Here is a 22,259-nt window from a genome sequence, read left to right as displayed (position 1 = left end):
AGGGCATCATGGGAAGGAGAGGACTCCAACAGGAAGCTCTGAAAGCAAGCGGCCGTTCGGGGCGTTCCGCTCCATCATGGAGACACTGAGCGGAAACACAAACCACAACAACAACAACAACAACAACAACAGTGGTGTTCAGTCAGGCTCCACCTGTCAGAACTCACCTGGCAGGAAGTCGGAGACTAAAGGCATCCCAGGAGGAGGAGGGGCCAAGGGCAAGAGCAAAACCAGTAACGTTTAACTCAGTAGTGCCTCCAGAAGGGCAGAGAGCACATAACAAACAGCAAGCAGCCAACATGAGAAATGTATAGTGACGTGTTCACACTCCAAACTGAGCCCAAATGTGCAGATATCAGCAGAACTTACTGTTTCCAATGGTAGCAGAGATACTGTATCTCCGATGTCCATCGAGGACAAACGCCCATAAATCTACTTAGAAATCACATTTCAAAATAACCAAACTAGAAACAAAAATCGAAGCTAAAAACAGTGTTTAGATGTATCCCACGGCTACGTCACTGACCTTCTGCCAACATTATACTTCCTGTTTTACAAAGTATCATGGGAACTATAGTGCCGAAACTAAACGCATATTAATCATGAATAAAAAGGAAACATCCCTGACATTATACATCCATCATCAGTACGTTGTTTGACTGAACTAAGGCAAAGAACGATATATATACATACAACCAAGTATGTTTATTACATCCCTGCAACAATGACACTCTCCTTCATTGAGATATTTAGTGTTGAAAGACCGACAACAACAAATGTATCTCAAATAATTCAAAGGTTTTTACTTGAAATGGATTGAAAACCAAGGACAGTAAATTACAACAGGATACAAGAAACACCAAACACTTCATAGTTTTACAACTCAATAATATAAAACAGCTGGAGTGGACTGGAGTGTGATTTAAAATGACCAACCACCTGTGCTCCCTGGAAGATAACACTAAAGTTGTATCTGCAGCTACAGTTTGTTCATTTGGTCCCAACCGCAGCTGGGAAAAGCTGACTTTGCTTTATTTTAGTCACATCAGCTGATTACAAGCGGAGCAGGTCCAGTAAACTAACACTTTGTTTACTGGACCGAGTATTTACGAGCTGTGGTCCTGCCAGTTTGTCCCCTTTAATAGAGGAGACTTCATGAGTTTGTATAACAAGTCAAATAGTTAAAGTGACTTTCACACAATCAATAAAGAGTTCTGATGTTTGTCTTGACTCTGGGTAAGAAAAGTCAACATCTGTTCTCTTTTACCCATAATCCCTCACATTACTACCACACACACTTAGTTATTACTAAATTAGTCTGTAAATTACGTTTTATTGAAGAAATAATCTTTACTGAAGGTCAACTAACGACCTTTTCTGGATCCTTTAAACAGCATCTCAGAGTTTGCTTGTTATGTGTCATCTCCACAAAACCCATTCAACACATCGTGGGTTAAGATTATTTTCCCAAGGTTAGGTATTCACAATAGTTTTAAGACTTGCTTGCCGTACATCTCTCATGTTCTTTGCCTCTGACGTTTGACGTTTGAGGGTTTTTGTTCAGTTGAAGGACTGAAAGACAGAAACTCTGTTCTCGTCTGTTTTCTTGTTCACGTGTATTCGATGGCGTTATTCAGAGAATCACTACGACGTGAAGAAGAAGAAGAAGCTGTGTGTGTTTAATGATCCCCATGCAGACGGACTGAAGGAAGTTTATTTGAGTATTAATCAGCGACCTGCAGAAACCTCACATTTCCATCATACAACTTGTCAAACATTTTTAGTTTTGTCACATTTAGTTTAAACATCAAAGAGTTCATTGGTCTGCTAAAACTAAAAAGTGTCAAATCTTTTCTCAAGGTTTCTGTATCTGCCACTCTGTTGTGTACTCGGAACTACACTAAAGATGAAGTATTAGTATTTATGTTTATGCACACAGTTATATGTTTTACAATTTAGAAAATGTGGTTATAATCACACACGTGGTTAACGTGCACCAGCACAACACATAGTTTTAAAACCACTGTATATAAAAGTAGTATTTAACTATTATTTCTTTCTTTTTTAAATGTTATCTTCATGGTTATTATCTATGCAGTATCTCTGGCATGAAGTAGACAGTGTGTAGTTGTGTGACGTGTTTGAGACGGGGAGGTTTAAGGATGCACCTTCCACTGCGGCTGACGACGATCGTACGAACTTAAAGAGAACGACGTGGAAACTGTTTCACCTCCGGAGATTTCAACTCCTGACAAAACTAGAAGTCTGAGGCTGTGATCTGTGATCTGTGATCTGTGTTCAAATACGTGTGGCACTGCGTGGTGAGTGTATGCATTGAAATATAACAAACATGTTTTTATGGCTCTTTGCTCTTCCTCATGACATGTCTCCTTACTGCAGGTTCAAGCATTCAGCACAGGAACAAGTCAGAAGCACAAACAATAACACAGAAGGACAGGGGATTTTATTAGATCATATTTCTTAAATCATTTACTTTAGCTTTAGAAGTGTTTCCACGTGCACGTGGTTCAGTTGTCATCCACTGATCAAACCCATTCTCCAGACACTGCTGCCTCTAGCAGCCTCAAGAGGCAGCAGTGTTCATTACACCTCACAGTTTACAGTCATTCAATATTAAAAATAAAAAGGTCATGGGGTTCACTAGGAATCCTCCAGCAGGAATATCCACGTCCAATTTCAGGGAAATTTGGCCATAAATTGTTAGAAGATTCAGTCACATGATCTGTTTCACGTGTGTTCAGTTCTTACAGCCGTAACGAAGCATAAATCCTCCTGCATGTAATTACAGTTATATTGTGTGAACACAGATCTCAGCCTCGCCTTCTACTTTGCAGCTGTGGGAGAAACCGGATCACGTCCGCCATGTTTTTTGATTCAAGTTGACGTTGAAACAAATCCTGTTTGTGGTTCTGATGCAGCAGAATGTTTCTCATCAGTTTCTACGTCTGTAGTTTGCATCAGTGAGATTCTGCTGGGCCGCTTACTCATCTGTTTACACAGATTTGTTTGTAGGTTTACACTCTTTGGCTGATGTGGTTCTTGGTGGTGGATGTTCTTGAGGCGGTGGAGTCTGAGAGGATTTACCTGCATCCAGTCTGCTGATTCTGACTTGTTAAAGGAACAGTCCGACACGAAAAGGTTAGCAGCTTCCTCTCTTAGTCCAGTACAGGTGCAATACAACTTAACTGTAGGTCAATGGATAGAGCAAGTAGTGGACCGAGGTGTCCACATACTTTTGGCCACATAGTGTATATCTGTACTGAAGATAAAACTCGTATCAATCCTCATCCTTTGGTAACGTTACTGTTCCTTAAACCACTGGTACTGGAAATACATTTTAAAAATGGGTATGGTTATTAAATGAAAGCCTAACTTTTGTTTTGTAAGTGTTCTAATGTCAGAGACTGGAACCAACTCACATTCTAGTGATTCCAGTAAGCGTTATATTTCCAGTACATTTCAATGTGTAGGAACAGCAACACGTATACAGTGACCAGGTTTTAATGTCTTTACTTTATATATCTAATTGTTTCCTTCCTTAAAGTTTCCTGTAAACAACTCATTTGTTCCGTTAAAGGTCAAATATAGGTCATGCTTAAAATGACAGTTAATTGCTGATATAACTTTTACTCAGCAGAACAAACCTTTTGTCTGACTTAGGGAATATAATAATGCATTTTCCAATAATTTAATAATATGTATAAATATTAACTTGGTTTTAAATGTAATTCTAAACTCAACATAATCCTGCATATATTTCCCTTTTATAGTTTGTAAGTGCTTTCCTAAAGAAATTATTAGGACATATTCGCAAAAAGTGTTTTTTGAGGTTGGCTTGAGTTGCCAGGGAAATTGTCCAGACTCCACCGAGCCAAGATCGCTGCCCAAACAAGCAGCTCTGTGGGCTGGTTGTCGATGAGATTGTTTCTGAAATGCAGTTTATTTTAGTGTTTTCATCGTCCAAGACGAAGGAAAGCAGCTCAGCGTCGTCCCAGCAGAGCACACAAACTGAACTCTTCCTGTTTGTTGTCTTTTTAATGAACTCTTCAGACGGACAGTTTTGCTGCATCCACTCACATTTACTCTCAATGCAACAAAAAAAGAAGAAATAAAATGAGACGCAATATCAGAGACTGTTGGAGATGTCTGATCCGAATTCTTTTCTTTCTTTTTACTAACCAGCGTGTACAGAGACCGACGGACTCTCATTGAAGCTGTTGTGAAGACAAACTCAAATAAACTGTTTTAAACTGAAGATGTTTGATAAGAGCTTCGTGATTGGGGCAATGTTTCCTTCTTTGTTATTTGACATTAAAGCAGCGTTCAGGTGTTTTTGCACGACTTCATTCTGCTGCTTGCTTTTCTATCATTACACAATAATTACTTTATCCTGTCAAACTAAAATCCCTTTAAACTTTACATCATTTTCAAAAACATATGCTTTTAATGCATTTTTCCTTCCTGCAGGAAGCCTTTGGTCTTTAGTTCATTTCTTTGAGAACAAACTAGCAAAGACTTGAAACTTATTTCTGTCAGTATTGCAGTATTGTTCTTGAGTCAGAACACAGTAGACGTACTTGATAGCTGTATTGGAATCGTGTGGTTCAGTTCAAAGACTCAGTGAAGACTCTGCTCTTTGGTTCCTGATGTTGTTTTACTGCCTCGGTCTTCAGTCTCAAGTTCAGTCTGTTCAGAACTTACGTTATTGAGCGCTAGTTGGAAAAAATATACCAACGGATTTTATTAACGTACAAAAATTACGCCATGGTCAACAAAAAGGAATATCAGTATCGGCGCATTATAACTTGTTTAGGACTTTAGGACATGACTTGGGACTTGAGACTGACGTGTGACCAACCTCTGTGTCGAGCACAACTGAGCCGCTTCAGACAAGACAAACGTGTGATGTCGGTTCATATTATCTTCAGATAGGAGTCAACTCCTAAACGAGAAGTGAACGATCAACCAAGACATCAGATCTGAGAGTTGAAGCCAAGTTTTGTGAACTTCAAGCTCTTTCAGTAATGACTGAAGCTGTCTGAACTTGCCCTCTGCAGGTCCCTGGACCCCACTTTTGACCACCGCTGATCGAGATGGATGTCGTGTGCGAATTGTGCTCTCTGGTAATTTAATGGACGATACATAACGGAGCCTATATTTGTTTCTGTACGCTTCAGCGGCATCAAAAACAGTCACTTAACGGGGCAGGATTTATGGTGTTTGGGTAGCAAATTGGCCTTTGATGGTTCCCACGCAGGGTCGGCTGCTTCCCAACGGAGACTAATGGGGTTTGCTCTAATAGCGTCCCTCAATCATCGCTGCGAATATGAAACATGAGCTCACCGGCTCACAATTAGCCAAACAACACAGAGAGAAACAAGGACATGAAATGTGAAGATGGCAGGATTTATCAGGAACGCTCCTCGCCAGTCCATGTAACAAAAAACAAGAGCTATTTGTATTCTTTTTTCCCCACCCTCTCTCATCCTCTTTCCTCCCTTTCCTTCAGAGGGGTAGGGGAGTGGGGGGGGAGGTGAAGTTAAACTGATAAATTAGACCTCATTTATTGGACAACAGTTTGAGTCGATACCCAGGGGCCTCTGCTCTGCAGCGTGGACGAGGCTCCAGAGCCGCTAATTGGTTGGCTGTGTGTGTGTGTGTGTGTGGGGGGGGGGGGGGATTGGTGAGGGTGGCAGATGTTTATGGGGGTGGGCGGGACGAGTGGTGCGTTTGGCCGCTGCTGATACTCACACACACACAGAGGCGGTTGTCTGGCGGCGGACGTACGCGGCACACGCCACGAAAACGGACGAGACAAGCGCTTGACTTGACAGCCGGGCGGAGGAGTGGAGAGGGGGAGTGGAGGAGTCATGTATAGATTTTTGTGTCTGTTGTTTTGGCTTATTTGTGTGCTTCTTTTACTCAGTCAATCAAATTTAATTGACACCGCTGGGCTGGGGCCGGGGGCCCCGCGGCATGCTGGGATGACAGGCCTTTATTGCCAAAGAGAGGAGAGGAGGTTCTTCTGCCTGTGAAGGATGGAGGTGGGGGGGGGTGACAATTCCTCAGCCCGTCAACAGCATTAATTGATGTAACAACAGTGATGATGGATACTAATAAATACAACCTTTAAGAAAAAGGTAATTATATGGCGTCCTGTGTGATTCCAGAGCGGCTGATAAACACCATTCATCTTCCACAGAGGTCTTCTGACGGACACGAGGCGTCGTTAACATGCAGATCCAACCCAACATTTGCATTTCGGCCTCAACAACAAGACACAAACAGTTTGTTTTCTAACAAAGGGCCAAACTCGGCTCATGATGTTCTTCATCAGGACAGAGAACTTCACTGACCTCACAGAGAGCGTCCAGTCCAGTTACAAGACGTTGAAACAGGATTCATCCAGAAACACACATCTGTGTGGTGAAAGAACAGCCTCCATCATCAGGCACAAGACCTGAGCTACAGCTCTAAGTATCAGAACCCAGTCTGTGCCCACGGCTTTAAGACCCGACTGAATCCAACTGGCAGCGCCAAAACTTAAGCTCCGAGTCCAACCTGAGACCACAAGCTTTTTCTTTTGCTTCATCGCGTCATCATGATCGTTAGTGTTATCCTTCTGCAATGAGCTACAAAAACGTCCACGTAGAGAAGGGTGTTGTGGGTAATATTAGGTTGCAGAGGCTACAACATGTTAAACAATCTGACTGGTGGATCCAACTCCTGCTCCAACCAAAAAAACATCTAAATGTTATTCTTCAAATCCGTTCAAATATATATTTTTAAACTGACACAAAAGCCTCATTATGACGCCTGTGCACATTTGCCCATGTGAAGCCTGAAGAAGAATGATGTAACACATCACTACTTTGAATGTGTGTCTTCCCACCAAGCTTTGTGCATTTACTTGCAACACATCGTGCAGATAAGAGACACATTTCTTTAAAAACACTTTGTGACGTCTCCATGTCCCCGGACAAAGTGACAGAGGTATAATTATGGATCAAAAAGACAGTGAAAACAACAAAAACAACATAAGATGATAAGTTGTAATAAACCTAAAGACTTTCCGAACTGACGGTGTTCCCTCAGGTTGTGATGTCGTTGACATTGTCAGCGCACAAAATGGAAAAACTAATTAAACTGCAGCTAAGCAACAGAAATCAAAGCCATGTGTTGCTTTCACTTTAATGTGTTTCAGAAAGGAACTGGTGTGTGTGTGTGTGTGTGTGTGTGTGTGTGTGTGTGTGTGTGTGTGTGTGTGTGTGTGTGTGTGTGTGTGTGTGTGCAGGTTCCCCGTCACAAAGAGAAACTCTTAACCAGCTCTTCACTGAAGTGTCTAAATGAAAGCTGCTTAAAGGCTCCATCAGCAGGTTTGTATCTGTGATTACAGGAGTATTCACATGTCAGTGAACAGTAGACACTTCAGATGAAGAAAGTTTCAACATTGAAGATAATCAGAAAATATTAAGAACTTAGTTTTAGCCGGTGTTCATGAATAAAAACACCTGATTTGAGTTTTAGTGGCGGCAAAGCTTGTAAGTAGTTTTGGTATTTTAGTGAGTTTTATTGCGTGTCTGTGTTCAGACTTCAGAAATCATTTGAATTCATATTACTGAGAACAAAGTGACAACACAATCATTTATTACATCAACAGGTTTTATTATTTCTATTCATGTTATAATGTGACAGTCGTGCGTGTTAGTGAATATTATATATATATATATATATATTATAAGATATTATATTATATATATATATATATATATATATATATATATATATATATATAATATAATATATTATATTATGAACACGATATTTATAACAGATAACATCGATACTCAGACATCTCTTTCCGGAGCTTTCTGTTTCATCATCTGCATACATTTATTCTGCACTAAATATTGATCCAAGGCCACACGAACTTTGCAAACTGCTCTAAAAACACAGTAAAGCGAGCCATTCTTCATTTAACCTCCAGCTTTCTGTTGCTGTATTTCTGTAAGTGAATCAATCATTACCACGTCCATTTCTCATGAAGCTTTGCTGTATATATACATATATATGTATGTATATAAACGCTATTTATGTTCTTGTTGGGAACAAAGAAATAACTTTAATATAAAGAAAACACTGGTTTAAGTCAAGATAATGGGAGAGAGGAGCTCTGTCATGTTTTTGTGTCAGAATTTGAAATTGGGGCAATTTGTTAATTGAATAAATGATCAAATGTAATTATTAACCACTTAGCATAAAGAATCCAAAAACATTAAAACAAGTCAAATATGCTCAATGTATATTTGATTATTTTTTACCTACATTTTCTTCTCAGTATATTAGTCAGCTGCTTCAGTTGTATATTTATTTCCTCACTTTTCATTCATATATTTTTACTCAATCAACACTTCACATGCCGTAATTGTGAGCTGTATTTTTTTTTATTCTGTTACAAAGTGATTCACACGAGGCTGCATATGAAAAACAAATGGAGAACTTACAGATAACAAGAGATGATTCCAATTCCAGTCATTTAAGATAAAAGTAATACATATTAAAATAAAAGTAAAATAAATTATTAAAGAGTCAAATAAATTGATAAATTGAAAAAAATGTAATAAAAGATTTAACAGATGATACTGACTTGGCGTCATCATCCATTTGCTGCAACCTAATCGGGATGTTTCATTATGAAACGCTTCCTTGGTCAGTGCTGCTGTGTGCTGGTCTGTAGTTCCCCTGCAGGAGCAGCCGGGGGCAGCATCGCAGTTGTTAACGCGCGGCAGCAGAAACAAACAGACCTCCAGCAGCAGCACTTCTGCTCTTCAGCAGCCGTTTGGCATTTAGCTCCTCTGTCACGCAGTCGATTTTGTTGATTCTGAGCATGAAAACAGCAGCGGTACCTTGTTAAAGTGTTTGTTTGGCCTTCAGACTGTTTGTCCCCGGAGGACCGACTCACTGGGAGCACATATCATGAATAACCTGCAGTAAACTGCTGTCTTATTTTAATTTGCCTCAGTAATTGACAGTGGGCTCAGTTTCCTTGTGAGTGCAGAAGCAGTTTGTGACCCCGGAGACGAGGACCTTTGTTGATGATGTTCTGGAAAATGTCAGAAACACTCAAGCGGTAAACTCAAAGAGATGATTGATTTTTATTCTCCCCAATTTCTTAAAAGTTGTTGTTTGTGTGGACGCAACAGCTTCGCTCTCATACAGACCTGAAGTAACATCTCGTTTACATTTCTGAACTCAGACACAGAAACACGTAAAGTCTGTAAAACACAGACTTTGTATTTCTTAAAAATGACCCAGTGGCATCAGAAACAAGAGAACTATCAGATATGATTTCAACACTTCAAGGTGTCTGTATACAGTTCATCCTCAGATGGATGGATACTGACTACATGAGTGTGGGCTCTTTGTTGTATTGGTTAGAGATGCAGCAGAAGAAGTCCTCTCCATAAAAATACAACGAGGTGTAAATGGCGTTTTATTTTTAACTCAAAGCAATCTTCCATAAAGTTAAATATTATCAGTTACTTTGCATTTGTCTTTTTTTGGCTGGCTGAATGAACTATTTAAAATTACTTTAATTCTACACAAAGTGAAATTTGTATTAAATCATCTTTATGGCTCCTTAAATAAATAAATAATATATGTATATATATATATATATATATATATATATATATATATATATATATATATATATATATACACACTCTTTAACACACTCTTTAACTGCTGGGATTAGGAGACTTAAAGGACAGAAACAATGGATCACACAAACCTTCCTCCTGATGTGTATTGCTGATGTTTGATGTTGCTAAAATCTTTTCTAATTTAGTTAGAAAAAGAAATTGTTATAATGTCCCAACATTGCCAGAAACTTCTCTGTCTTATCATTTCTGTTCCAGAATAGAATCCAAATAACATTCTTTTCTTAAAACAGGTAAAACAAAAAGAAGATCTTGAAACATGAAAGAGTAACGCAGGTCCGGTGTAACGGAATCAGAATCATAAATACTGTAAAAAAAAAAAAGATAAATAAAACGACATATTTTTATTGGAAACTATTTGAAATAATGTTCCTGCAGAAAGAAACTTTTTTCACGATAAACCCAATATACCAAATGACCAACAGCTGGTTTTTAACATGTTAAGTGTTTCCTTTGAATAGACGTAAAGACGACAGCAGGGACCCGCATGTCATGAAGTTTGGGAGCAGAGAGTTACTGTTTAGTGGGAGACGACAGCAAAGACTCAAACCTCTGATCGCTCATTCTCTCTCCGTCTGTTATCTCCTCCTCAATGAAATAATAGTCAAATAAAACTCCCTCATTTTGCTGAGGGGTCCCCCGGGAGCCTCTTGAGGGCCCCTGAGGGTCCCCAGACCCCACTTTGGGAGCGGTCGGTCGGGCCCACGTTTACAGGCTGCGGTAATGATGCTTGTTTGTCCAGCGGTCTGTAAATCACACCGCCATTAGAGCTGTCACAGGATCCACTGGAGACACAGCAGACCATCACTAATACCCCGAACCCTGGAGACGCTCCCCACCGGATCTATAACGCCAGCCCAACAAAACAAAAAACACTACAGTGAGGCTGCAGAGGAGATAAAAGTAGTTTTAAAAGAATACAGACCATCTTTAACAGAAGCCTCTGGAGCTACTAGATCATTTAGGATTTAAACGTAAAGGGAGCTTTGAAACTGAGACGTTACTAAAACACATGTCATTTAAATAATTGAATCTGTCTGGACTCCGCTGTGGGATGGAAAGATATCCATATACAGTAACTCACATCCTGAGAAAGTGTTGACTAACAGCGTTACTAATAAGGGTAATCAGCAGAGACCCCGCACTGACTTCAGATATGATCTGCACAGTTGGATGAAAATGTAAATAAAATGTTCAAATTAATAATCAGAAACTTTCCACAGACCTGCATCTTTAGCCTAAAGATCTTGATGGTATGTCTGTACCAAATATCATTATTTCATTGATGATGATTTCACATGGGCTCAATATCTGCTGAATTGTTGCCTTGCCTGCTTTATATATATATAATAATAAAGATAATAATACAGTTTCTTAACAAGGTTACGAAGTGCTTTACAAAAAACTAAACCAAAACAACAATAAAAGAAAATACAGAGAACAGATGGATCATAAAAGCGCTGATGATAAAATAAAGTTTTACAAAAAGAAAATGTTTTGCAACGTATGTATCTGTTACTGACCTGCAGCTTTATACAACAAAATGACCCAAAACCTAAAACATTGTCTGGTTTTGTCATGTTATTTTTTTTACTAATTTACTTTTCTGCTTTTCTGCTTGTTTTCATTCAGAAAACACCTCCTCAATCTCAGGACTGAATCCTCCTGCTAAGTGGCTCTGATTCCTCCAACAACCACCAGCTCTCCTCCAGCCTCAGCAGCGTGTTGTCTTTATTCTCTGCAGCCTTCTTCATTCATTACAGAAGCTTTACTGGGAGATGAGCAGCTTTTATTGGCACGGCTGCCTGTAAAATCACTCAGACCCGGCCGAGAGACTAACCTTTAAACTGAGGGAGGGAGAGGGAGAGAGGGAGAGGGAGAGGAGAGGGAGAGGGAAAGGGAGAAGAGAGGAGAGGAGAGGAGAGGAGAGGGAGAGGGAGAGGGAGAGGAGAGGGAGAGCAGAGGAGAGGGAGAGGAGAGGAGAGGGAGAGGGAGAGGAGAGGGAGAGCAGAGGAGAGGGAGAGGAGAGGAGAGGGAGAGGGAGAGGAGAGGGAGCGCAGAGGAGAGGGAGAGGAGAGGAGAGGGAGAGGAGAGGAGAGGAGAGGGAGAGGGAGAGGGAGGGGAGAGGAGAGGGAGAGAGAGGAGAGGGAGAGGAGAGGGAGAGCAGAGGAGAGGGAGAGGAGAGGAGAGGAGAGGAGAGGAGAGGGAGAGGGAGAGGGATAGGAGAGGGAGAGCAGAGGGAGAGGGAGAGGAGAGGGAGAGGGAGAGGGAGAGGGGAGGGAGAGCAGAGGGAGAGGGAGAGGAGAGGAGAGGAGAGAGAGAGAGAGAGGAGAGGGAGAGAGAGAGAGAGGGAGAGGGAGAGGAGAGAGGAGAGGGAGAGGAAGGGGAGAGAGAGAGGAGAGGGAGAGGGAGAGGAGAGGAGAGGGAGAGAGAGAGGAGAGGAGAGGGAGAGAGAGAGAGAGAGAGAGGAGAGGGAGAGAGAGAGGAGAGGGAGAGGAAGGGGAGAGAGAGAGGAGAGGGAGAGGGAGAGGAGAGGAGAGGGAGAGGGAGAGGGAGAGGAGAGTAGAGGGAGAGGAGAGGGAGAGGGAGAGGTAGAGGAGAGGAGAGGGAGAGGGAGAGGGAGAGAGCCCATTAATACACACTCTGTCATTATTTCACACACAGGACTGCAGATAGACACATTTTCAGCAATGTTTGTGTGTGTTTTGATATATATTGGGAAGCGACGGCTCCTTTAACCTCGCCCATCGACCGCCCAGCGCTCCCATTAAGGCTGACTGGGATGTCCACAGGGAGAGAGAATGTGTGTGTGTGTGGCTTCAGAGGGGCATCTTTAAAAGGCAGGAGGTTGCTTCTTGGAGTGTTTATGGGCTGATACCTCCCTCTGAGTGTTGGTGTGTGCAGACTATTTATATTGAAGTGAGTACTGTAAGAGCAGCTCATTCAGAACATAACTATCACTGTCACTGTGTGTGAGCTGGAGTCAGGACGTGGTTAGCCTAGCTTAGCATAAAGACTGGAAGCAGGGGGAAAGTTAGCATGGCTCATGGGACATGGGAAGTAGGATTTACAGATAAATTGGTAAAAAAAAAATTATAATTAACCAAATGCCTCTCGCAATGACTTCAGGCAGACCCGGATAGTGAAAAGAATTCATTTCATAAATGTCATTCAGAGGGGCACTAAGAAAAGTCTTAATGTTAGCATGCTATCGTGGTAAATGTTACACAAGGAAGTATTCAGATCCTTTAATTAAAAAAAAAAAAAAAAAACCTTCAAAATGATTTAGAGTAAAAGCAGCAAATTGTCACATTTGTAAAGCTGGAATCACAAAATACTTTCCACATGAAAAATGACTTCAAACAATCGGAATAGTTTTTTTCGTCAGACGAATAATTAATGAATCAACTAATCGTTAACTGTTGGAGTTTAATTTATAACAAAACATCCTTTATTCATTCATTTTATAAACTGTTCATACGTTTTGTGTAAAAATCTTATATAATCTGAAAAGTAACTAAAGCTGTCAGATAAATGTAGCAGAAAGTACAATGTTCACCTCTGACATGTAATGAAGTACATAGAAGTAAAGTTGTTGAAAATTAAATACGTAAATGTTTAGCATTATAACTATTAGCGGCCTGGAAATAAAAACTTAACACTTATCTCAAAAACAGTCAAGTATGAAAGTAAACATTTTTATATATTCTTTAATACATTCTTATCCTCATCACAATGACAACCTTTTCATTATCAGTTCATTTTATTTTGGCAAACTTCTTGTTTAGCTGCATGTGATAAGAACAACAAACACGGATTAGTTCCATTTAAAGAAAATGAAAGAGTAAAACAAAATGCCCCTCAGGTGAGTTTCAACATGGTGACTGTTGCATGCTCTCAGTCGCTGCAACATGATGAATCATATGTATTCTTTAATCAACTTGTCGGTTGTATCCTGCACAAAAACATTGATTGAGAAACCACATCTGTTAAACATAAGTCTTTTTTTGAATGGCAGAGTCTGGTTGAAGTTTCTCCGTCACTTCCCCGGGCAGAAGGGGCAGGAGTTGTTCTTGCTGGACTGCAGCCACACTCTGATGCAGTCTTTGTGGATGGTGTGGGAGCAGCTCAGTGGGTGTCGGCTCTCTGGATCCACGTGGTTCTGGCACATCAGGCAGAGTTTACGAGCCCCGACTGTCTGACCTCCAACTGCCGCCGCCGCTCTCTGCGGGGGAGGTGTCGGCCTCTGGATGGGGCCTGGGGGTGCGGGCCGGCTGATGGGCCCCGGGGCCGACCTCTCCTTCTGTACCAGCTTGAAGCCGACCTGCTCGATGACATCCTCCATGGACATGCCGGCCAGCGTGCCGCGGGAGCTCTTCACCTGCTGGAGCAGCAACATCAGCTGAGCCCTGTTGCATTGCGGGAACCGATTCCCGAGCTTCTCCAGGACTTTGTCGAGTTTACCGGCGGGGGCAGAGGCAGCAGCGGGGGGAGGCGGGGAAGGAACTACAGGGTGGATAGGCTGAACAGGAGGGGACGGGGAGAGACTGGGAGGGGGAGTCCCCCTCATTGGAGCTCTGATATGGGGCTGGAAGTGAGGCGGAGGTAGGTGGAGAGGCTGGTGCTGCGGTGGGAGGGGGAGAGGAGGTTGGAACGGGTGTGGAGGTGGTGGGTGTTGGTAGTGGTGGCGGGTACTGGGGGGGGTGAGGGGTGAGGTACTGTGGCTGGTAATAGTGTGGGAGTCTCTGGGGAGGGAAGGGTCGGTTCACTGCGATTGGAGGAGGAGGCATGAACTGGGGACGGACCAGTGACTGCATCACCTGATTGAATCTCAGGTCAGCCTGCGGGAGGAAGGAAGAGCTGGTAAACACGAGGAAAGGTTAAGTAACTGACCAGAACTTGGAGGACTGGCATGTCACTTCAACCAGAATAGCTGGTCCACCTTAAAAATGTGAGTCCACATTAAGTGAGCCGTGATGTTGCCAGATGTTTCGTCACGAACACGGCGGGCCACCGGGCTTGTAATACACTGACCGAGTAGCCAAGCAGACACACAGCTGACTCAGACTTACTGGGTGCATGTGTCCACGACAGAGCATGCAACATCGTGGCTGCCGACTCGGGTATAGTTGCAGCTAGGTGGCTTCTTGTTATGCCCTTGAACCAGGACAGCACCCCTACATACAGTATAAGGACCTAATGTAGTTGTTTAACCGTCGGCTATCTGTCAGAAAATTCATTCTAAATTAGCATCCCTAGTTGCATGCCACTCTTTCTGGGTGTGGATGAATGAACGTTAGTTATGATGGATCAGGGGTTGTATTGGGCACATAGATCACTGCTTTTGTTAATGGAGACCGGTGACTTTGAAGAGACCATAGATAACGGATTTAGTTCCCGTCAGACAGGTAAAGCGGTTTAAATATACTAAATATAGTAAAGTATATTACTGATATTGAGTTTTCTTAGGTGGTTCAAATTAAAGCATACATTTCCCAAGTCCAGCTGAAATGTGCTTTTTAAATCTGTTGTAAATCGAGTATCTTGTCCACAAAGTCGTTCTTTGTTGTTCTTATGGAAGTTAAAGGAACATATTGTGAGTCACTTTGAAGAAAAGCAGATACACTGGTTGACAAATGTATACTTTCTGGCGGTATATCATCATGTACAACATAATAACATTCAGTATCTCGCTCCACTGATCCAGTAAAGCTGTGTAATGTTCGCACTGTGTGAAATATTCCTTTCTCACAACATGCTCATGCCGATGAGTAGGTTAGAGCCCAGGTAAAGAAATGATTCAACTCCATTCGTTTAAGAATATATGACATTCCATTTACAAATACCCTCTTACCATAGGGACCTGCGGCAGAGACGGTACGTTGATCCTGGGGAGGGACTCCAACTCTCGACCCTGCTGGAGCTGCTGCACAACCTCCTGAAAGCGGCTCTGGAGCTCGGCCTGGCTCCTCCGGACCAGCTCTTCCTTCTTCTCCCACTTCTGCCTCTCCTGAGGGTACTGCTGCGGGAACTCCACCTTGAGAGTGTTCAGGTACTGACCCACCTGGGACAGGTAGCCACAAGGTCAACATCAGAGCGGCTGCAGGGCTCTGCAGTTATTGTATCAGATGAAAGCTGATGTCTGTACCTCTCTCAGCCAGGCCTCGATGCGAGCCATGGCGACCTCTCTCTGCTTCTCCACAGCGGCGATCTCGTCCTGCAAGGCCAGCAGCTCGGCCTCCTGCGCCTCCTTCCTCACTCGCTCCATCTCCTGCCTTAGCTCGTCCAGCTCCTCCTGCCACCTCTGCTGCTCCTCGCACTGCTCTTCCGTGAGAGCCTTTAGCTTCCTCTCGTTCTCCTCCATCTCCTTGGCCAGCCTATTAGAGGAGGAAGAGAGACGAGGACGAGTGTGAGGGGGAGTTCTCGGCTTTCTGGGGATGTTTTTAGATGGGACTAACATGGGACTGTTTTCTTATCTCCCTCCCACCATCAAACATTCTGATCATGCATACACGCTCAGCCGCACACAGCAGAGTTCATCATTAAAATAAAAATGTTGTATTTTCCCCCCATTGGTTTCATGATATTTAAACAGAAATGGGAACAGAAGTTTTACTGTAATCCTGCTGACATACAAGAACACACACAGAGCTACAGAGCCGGACGCTTCCCTCATGAGCTGGTAGAGACCAAACACAGACTAACAGAGAGAATGTTGCATTTATCAGGTGGACACAAAGACGATAATGTTTGCCTGTCATCAGTGAAGTTACATTAGAGATAGAGAAACAGAGTTGTGTGGTATGCACCTCAAAGCACCACGACACTTATAATAATATAAGAACTGAACCACCTCGTCACAGGCCTCTAAAGAAACGATGATGAGCTGAAGTCATGAAGCGCACTTATTATCCTCGTGTCATGTTTTTGAAGCCTTTGTTTAAATGAATTAGTACTCTGGTTAATTAAATACCATATTATTCGCATGATAATAAAACAGGTTTATTCACAGTAGGTTCAAAATCTACTTAATCCGGTGGAGCTCTCTTCCCTCCGGGGCTGTTGGTGTGTCCACTCGGATAAACTAAGCGCACCTTCACGGTTCAGTCATGTGAAAAGTTTTTTTTAAATATATAAATCTTGTTTTCTTCCAGTCTGCAGACTTGAACATCAACTCAGTACGACAAACAAGAGCAGGAGAGAGTAGAAAGTACTTTATTAGAGCGTCTGTTGAAGCTGTCACCACACAAATTCATCCTCTCTGTCAGGAAGGAACACACACACACACACACACACACACACACACACACACACACACACACACACACACACACACACACACTGTTTTTGTCACGTCAGCACTCTGCATTTCATTCCTGGTGATGATTGTCTTCCTTTAGTGTCACGACAGCATTCTTCAATGACTTGTGTGTGTGCGTGCGTGTGTGCTTGTCATCCACTTCCCTTGTGTGTGTTCATGGCTGACGTGCTGCTTCACTGGCCAATAAACAATATGAAGGATGTTAAACACTCGCACAGTCAGTCAGGGCACTTAAAGGTGGACTGGGGTTAAGTGGAGTATTTAATAACCTTTCCACTCCGCCTGTTTCCTCCTTTAGGGTCTCAGTTTGCAGGATTATGAAGCGGACTCTCTTCTATTATCAATATACACTCTTTATCCAGTTTATTAGGTACACACAGCTTAATCTAATGCAACAGTCCTGCAAAACATTCTCCCTCCATGGATGATGTAACCTCAGTTTGTTGATTCTTGACTTTAGTTGTAAGTGCTGCTGTTGAATTGTATTGCTTTACACTACGAGGTCTGTCTTATATTATATGGTCCAATAAGCCACCAGTGCGACCCCTGAATGCAGTTGCACCTTTTTGTGTTTTGTTAATGTCAGCGTTATTCATCACTGACATGAACTTCCTCTGTGGTGTCCTCATGTTCCCTTTTCACAAAGCTATTTCCTGCAGAGGATTTAGCCACGCTAACTGTGTTTTTAATACATTAAGCTTTAATTGTTTCCATCTCCACATTTGCTCTTGTGTTTTAAGTCCTTGCTGTAGTAGAAGTTCATAACGTTTCTGACCTGGACTTTGGCCTGAGTGGTCGGTCGAGCTCTTAGATGTCACTGGTTGCTGCAGAAGGGGAGAAGGGAAATGTTGTGTTAGTTGTGGGTTTCTTTTAGATTCTTTGTGCTTTGTTTCTTTAGTCTTCTTTTTCCACATGCCAAAATGTTTGACACGACACAGAAATACAAAAATAATGAATACATTTAGCTTTTCCCATTTTAATTATATGAGATGTAGACGTTAAAGTTGGCCAGTAAGAGATTTACAATGTTTGTAATTTGATATACAACTTTAAACGTGTCATAAATGCTAATCATTGAATCCAAATTGCAGTTAGAGCTTCATAGGTGTGTGTCCGTGTGTGTGTCTGTGTGTGTGTCTGTGTGTGTGTCTGTGTGTGTGTGTGTCCGTGTGTGTGTCTGTGTGTGTGTCTGTGTGTGTGTGTGTGTGTCCGTGTGTGTGTCTGTGTGTGTGTGTGTCCGTATGTGTCCGTGTCTGTGTGTGTGTCCGTGTGTGTGTCTGTGTGTGTGTCTGTGTGTGTGTCCGTATGTGTCTGTGTGTGTGTCTGTGTGTGTGTGTCCGTGTGTGTGTGTGTTTCCTCTGACCCCTCTCTGTGTGTTTGCTGAGTAAGGAGGGAGGAAGCTCCTCTTTATCATCACTCATTTCCTCTTCTCTCTCTCTCTCTCTCTCTCTCTCTCTCTCTCTCTCTCTCTCTCTCTCTCTCTCTCTCTCTCTCTCTCTCTCTCCCTCCCTCCTCCCGTCTTTCGATCCGCTCCGCTTAAAAAGAAATCTCTTCATCCTCCCCCTGGACTCCAGCCGTGGACGGGTCTATGAGTTTGTCTCTTCAGGTGTGTTTTTGAAGCAACATATGAAGGTTTCATTCAGTTGGAGTGTTTCACCTTTACACAAAAGCTGACCTGAGAAACCTCCACCTGTTGGCTGAATGAACCCACCAGAAAGTTTACTTTCAAAGGCTGAAGGCCACAAACTGAAGCAGTATTTGTGGAGCTTTACATTTCTATTTTACAAACTCGACTGAGGCTCCACTCAACAACTGGACTTCAGTTACACAAGTTATTTAAAGTGGTTTTGCTGCAGTTTTTCATATTGATTTGTAGATTGTCCTTCACAATTAGTTGCAGAAAACGTCTGTGCTTAAAGAAAGACCTGTGGCCAAAGTGCAACACACAGCAAAAGATATTTTGTAAGAAGATTATTTGAGAATTTCTTTTCGTTTCTTCCAAAATCTTCATTTACATTTCCAGGTGATTTCTAATTGTTCTGCAGTTTGTTTGCAGCTGGTGTTGTTTACTAGCTGGGGGTCGGTGTCTAAGAGCACGTCAGCAGGAGTTGCTGCAGGAGGTTGACTACAAAGATCAGGATCTCGACTCTTCTTGTATTTCACCTCTCCAGTCTTGCAGTCAGAAAATAGCACTGCATTAAAACCCCTCCAAAAGAAGTCCAGCTACAGTAACTGATCCATGAGTTGTCATGATAACTCATTTTGTTGGACGATTTATTTGAGAAACTTAATTGTGAGAAACTTTTACTTCTTAAAAACATTCAGACATTGCAATTGGAATGGGGGAAAAAAAAAAATCCTAAATAAATAAACCATAAATAAAATAATACCACAGTGAACACAATAAATAAAATAGAAAATGTGCGATGCTTATGTGTTATAATGGTAGGGTAATAACTGCTGTTACATTACAGGTCATTCAGCAGACGCTCTTATCCAGAGCGACTCACAGTGAACTAACTACAGGGACCGTCTCCTGGAGCAGCTCAGGGTTAAGTGCCTTGCTCAGGGGCACAATGGTGACAGCCTGGTGTTGAACTCACGACCAAATGTAAACCCAACGGGCAATATCGAGGTCAGCAAAGAAAAATCACGGTCATGTCCATGTATCGAACGATAAGTCGATAACGTAAAAATGATCGAGGTCATGTCCATGTATCGTATTAGAAATCCAGAACGTAATAATCCTGACGGACCTATGAAGGTCAGATTATTTAACCCTCCATCTTTGTGATTGTCATGTAAACAGTAGAGATACGGCAGTTCACATAGTCAGTAGTGATCTACCAGGAATGTGAGCTTGCACGTATTTGATTGGACAACGCAATATGTTGCCCAAAAAAGTTGCATGGTGTTGACTCGACTCCCTTTTGGTAGCAGGTACTTTTCAGAATGTGGTTTTCCACTGCAGGTAGTACCTCCTCCGGCAGGTGATCAGCTGTTCGCCGCAGCAAAGGTTCTTCAAACTGCCCTTTTAAACTGGAGACTCACTGAATCCTTTCATCAGCAACCAAACAGAGGAGCGTCTGCACTTCCTCAGCTGTAAGGCGTTGTGTAAGGGCTGGTTTTTTTGGTTGCCATTGTTTTCAAAATCTGGGTTGAGTGGGGGGAAAAATGACGACCATTGACGGTAGTTTGGTATTTTAAAAACGCCAGTTTTGTGCAGGATGTCATGTGACGCACTAGTCTGTCTGACCAATCAGTGGTCTGCAGTGTTTTCGACTCATTAAATATTTATACTGTGTTTAATGAAAAGTAATGTAGAGTCATATGCCCTAATGTGCCGCAGTTCATGCAGAGTGTTTCTATTAATATCTTCAAGGCTAGTTATAAATAGGCTGGGTAATATATTCATATTATTTCCATAACGTGATATGTCACAAGATATCCACCAGGTGGTTTGAGTTTGCTGCTGAAACTGTTATCATCTGGAATATTTGTGCTGATGACGACTGATGACACTGAGCTCCCTGTCAGTAATGTAGCGTCACTCAGTGCTGATCTGTAGTGAGCTGCTGCTCAGCTATCGGTTTTACCCTCAGTGTTGGTGCAGCAGCTGCTGGCAGGAAGCGCTGTGGTTCAGCAGGAAGGATTGCGCTCGCTTCTTCTTCTGTGAAATATGTTGTGTCTGCACAGCTACAGTACAGATGTGGCCCGCTGCTCTGCTTCCACTTCCCTCCTCCTGAAAGTGGAGATACTTTGCTGTGACGGGGAAATAATGCAGTTCAGTTAGTGGGGACCTCAGAGGAAGTGTAATGATGTGCACGTTAGCTGCTGTTGGATATTTAAGGGGGGGGGGGGGGACTTCTACTATGGTTAAGATTAAGTAAAGAATCCAACATTTTGTATGTAATAAACTCTCTATACTAATAATCCATGAAATTGAACATAACTTCTATTTCTATTACTTCTTATCAAACCTCTTGCCTTTTTCCTGCCGCCTAAAAAGTGTGTGTGTGTGTGTGTGTGTGTGTGTGTGTGTGTGTGTGTGTGTGTGTGTGTGTTTACAGTCAGAACCAGCCAGTCTACCTGCTGAAGACATCAGCACCAACTCAAACGGACCCAAACAGGACTCGCTGTTTGATGATGATCCAGAGGACCTGTTCGCAGGTACACACACACACACACACAGTTGTTTAGGTACACAGACCCATTTAAGAATCAAGCAGGCAGGCGGAGTGTAGCAGTGAGACCTCTGTTTCGAATAATATCTCAGATTATTAGTTTATAATGTCTTATTCGGAAAAAAAGTTTCTTCTTCTGCTATTTCGAAACTTTAACTCGGAAAAAAACACGCACACAAAAGAAGAAAAGAAAGACACTAAATTCTTCAAGTCATGGTTTAAGCTCAACAGAAACGCTGCCTTAATTCACACATTGATGTTTACTGTAGATATGAACTTGTATAGAAATAAATATTGTGACGACAGTTTTTGCCTCATCCTCCAGCTTTATCACACACTCTGTCTGTTTGTCCTGTCAGAGGCCACAGAGGAGGTTTCGTTGGACAGTCCAGAGAGAGACGTCCTGCTGTCTGACGGCCCGTCGCCTGCCATCACCCCCATCACCCCTCCCACCTCCGTCATCACCCCTCGCATCGGCCTCCCCCACGACGACATGTTCACACACTCCTCTTTCGACGAGGTGACTGCACTCACATCACCTGCACAGGACACTTTCTCAGACTGTTTGCAGTAATTGCCATGATGTTACTCCTTCATTAACTGTTTTTAGAATATTATCATGCTGCTTTACAACTCTGTTGTTTCTCCACATACAGGCATTTGACTCGTTATGGTTTGTCATTAAAAACCTTTAATGATTGAGATAATAGAAAATTAAAGACAGACATTAATCACTTGTGGTGGCCCAGGAGGGACAACAGTTATGTTCACACAAAGATGACTTGTAACATTTGAACACATAATCCTTATTTTCATGGGCTTTGTATAACATAAGACTTCACTGATCACCAGATGGGACGTTCACAATTATATTCTTCATAAACATATTAAAAGAGAAAAGTATGTTTCTTTTCTCTAAAGCTTTCAAAACATATTCACCTTCTTGTATCTGTTGTTTTTTATATTTATTTATTCATTTATATATATCTCTCTTTCTTTTCACAAGTGTTT

General features: G+C 42.2%; 3 protein-coding genes across 4 annotated transcripts in view; 2 read left to right on the top strand and 1 right to left on the bottom strand.

The window, feature by feature from the left end:
* The window catches only part of sncaip (synuclein, alpha interacting protein), a 21,614-nt gene extending 17,338 nt beyond the window's left edge, over positions 1-4,276 (top strand). For both annotated transcript variants that reach the window (XM_029439760.1, XM_029439761.1), the window contains one exon: positions 1-4,276. This exon is cut by the window's left edge and continues 747 nt beyond it. In XM_029439760.1, the coding sequence (XP_029295620.1) occupies positions 1-244 (244 nt within the window). In that variant the 3' untranslated portion in view covers positions 245-4,276.
* An 8,882-nt stretch (positions 4,277-13,158) lies between these two features.
* Positions 13,159-16,233, bottom strand: LOC115012960 (RING finger protein 214-like). Its single transcript, XM_029438846.1, is given in 4 exon segments — positions 13,159-14,433; positions 14,435-14,584; positions 15,598-15,807; positions 15,892-16,233. Coding segments are annotated over 4 exon segments (1,323 nt in total). The 5' UTR covers positions 16,204-16,233; the 3' UTR covers positions 13,159-13,782.
* A 3,526-nt stretch (positions 16,234-19,759) lies between these two features.
* The window catches only part of snx2 (sorting nexin 2), a 30,708-nt gene continuing 28,208 nt past the window's right edge, over positions 19,760-22,259 (top strand). The window contains exons 1-4 of the mRNA XM_029440491.1: positions 19,760-19,802; positions 20,132-20,166; positions 21,135-21,234; positions 21,608-21,768. Of these exons, the coding sequence (XP_029296351.1) occupies positions 19,760-19,802; positions 20,132-20,166; positions 21,135-21,234; positions 21,608-21,768 (339 nt within the window). The remainder of the gene's footprint in view (positions 19,803-20,131; positions 20,167-21,134; positions 21,235-21,607; positions 21,769-22,259) is intronic.

Source organism: Cottoperca gobio, chromosome 9, assembly GCF_900634415.1.
Source record: "Cottoperca gobio chromosome 9, fCotGob3.1, whole genome shotgun sequence".
Classification (NCBI taxonomy): Eukaryota; Metazoa; Chordata; class Actinopteri; order Perciformes; family Bovichtidae; genus Cottoperca; species Cottoperca gobio.
Note: the sequence above shows the minus strand (reverse complement) of the source record. Positions and strands in the feature narration are given on the sequence as shown.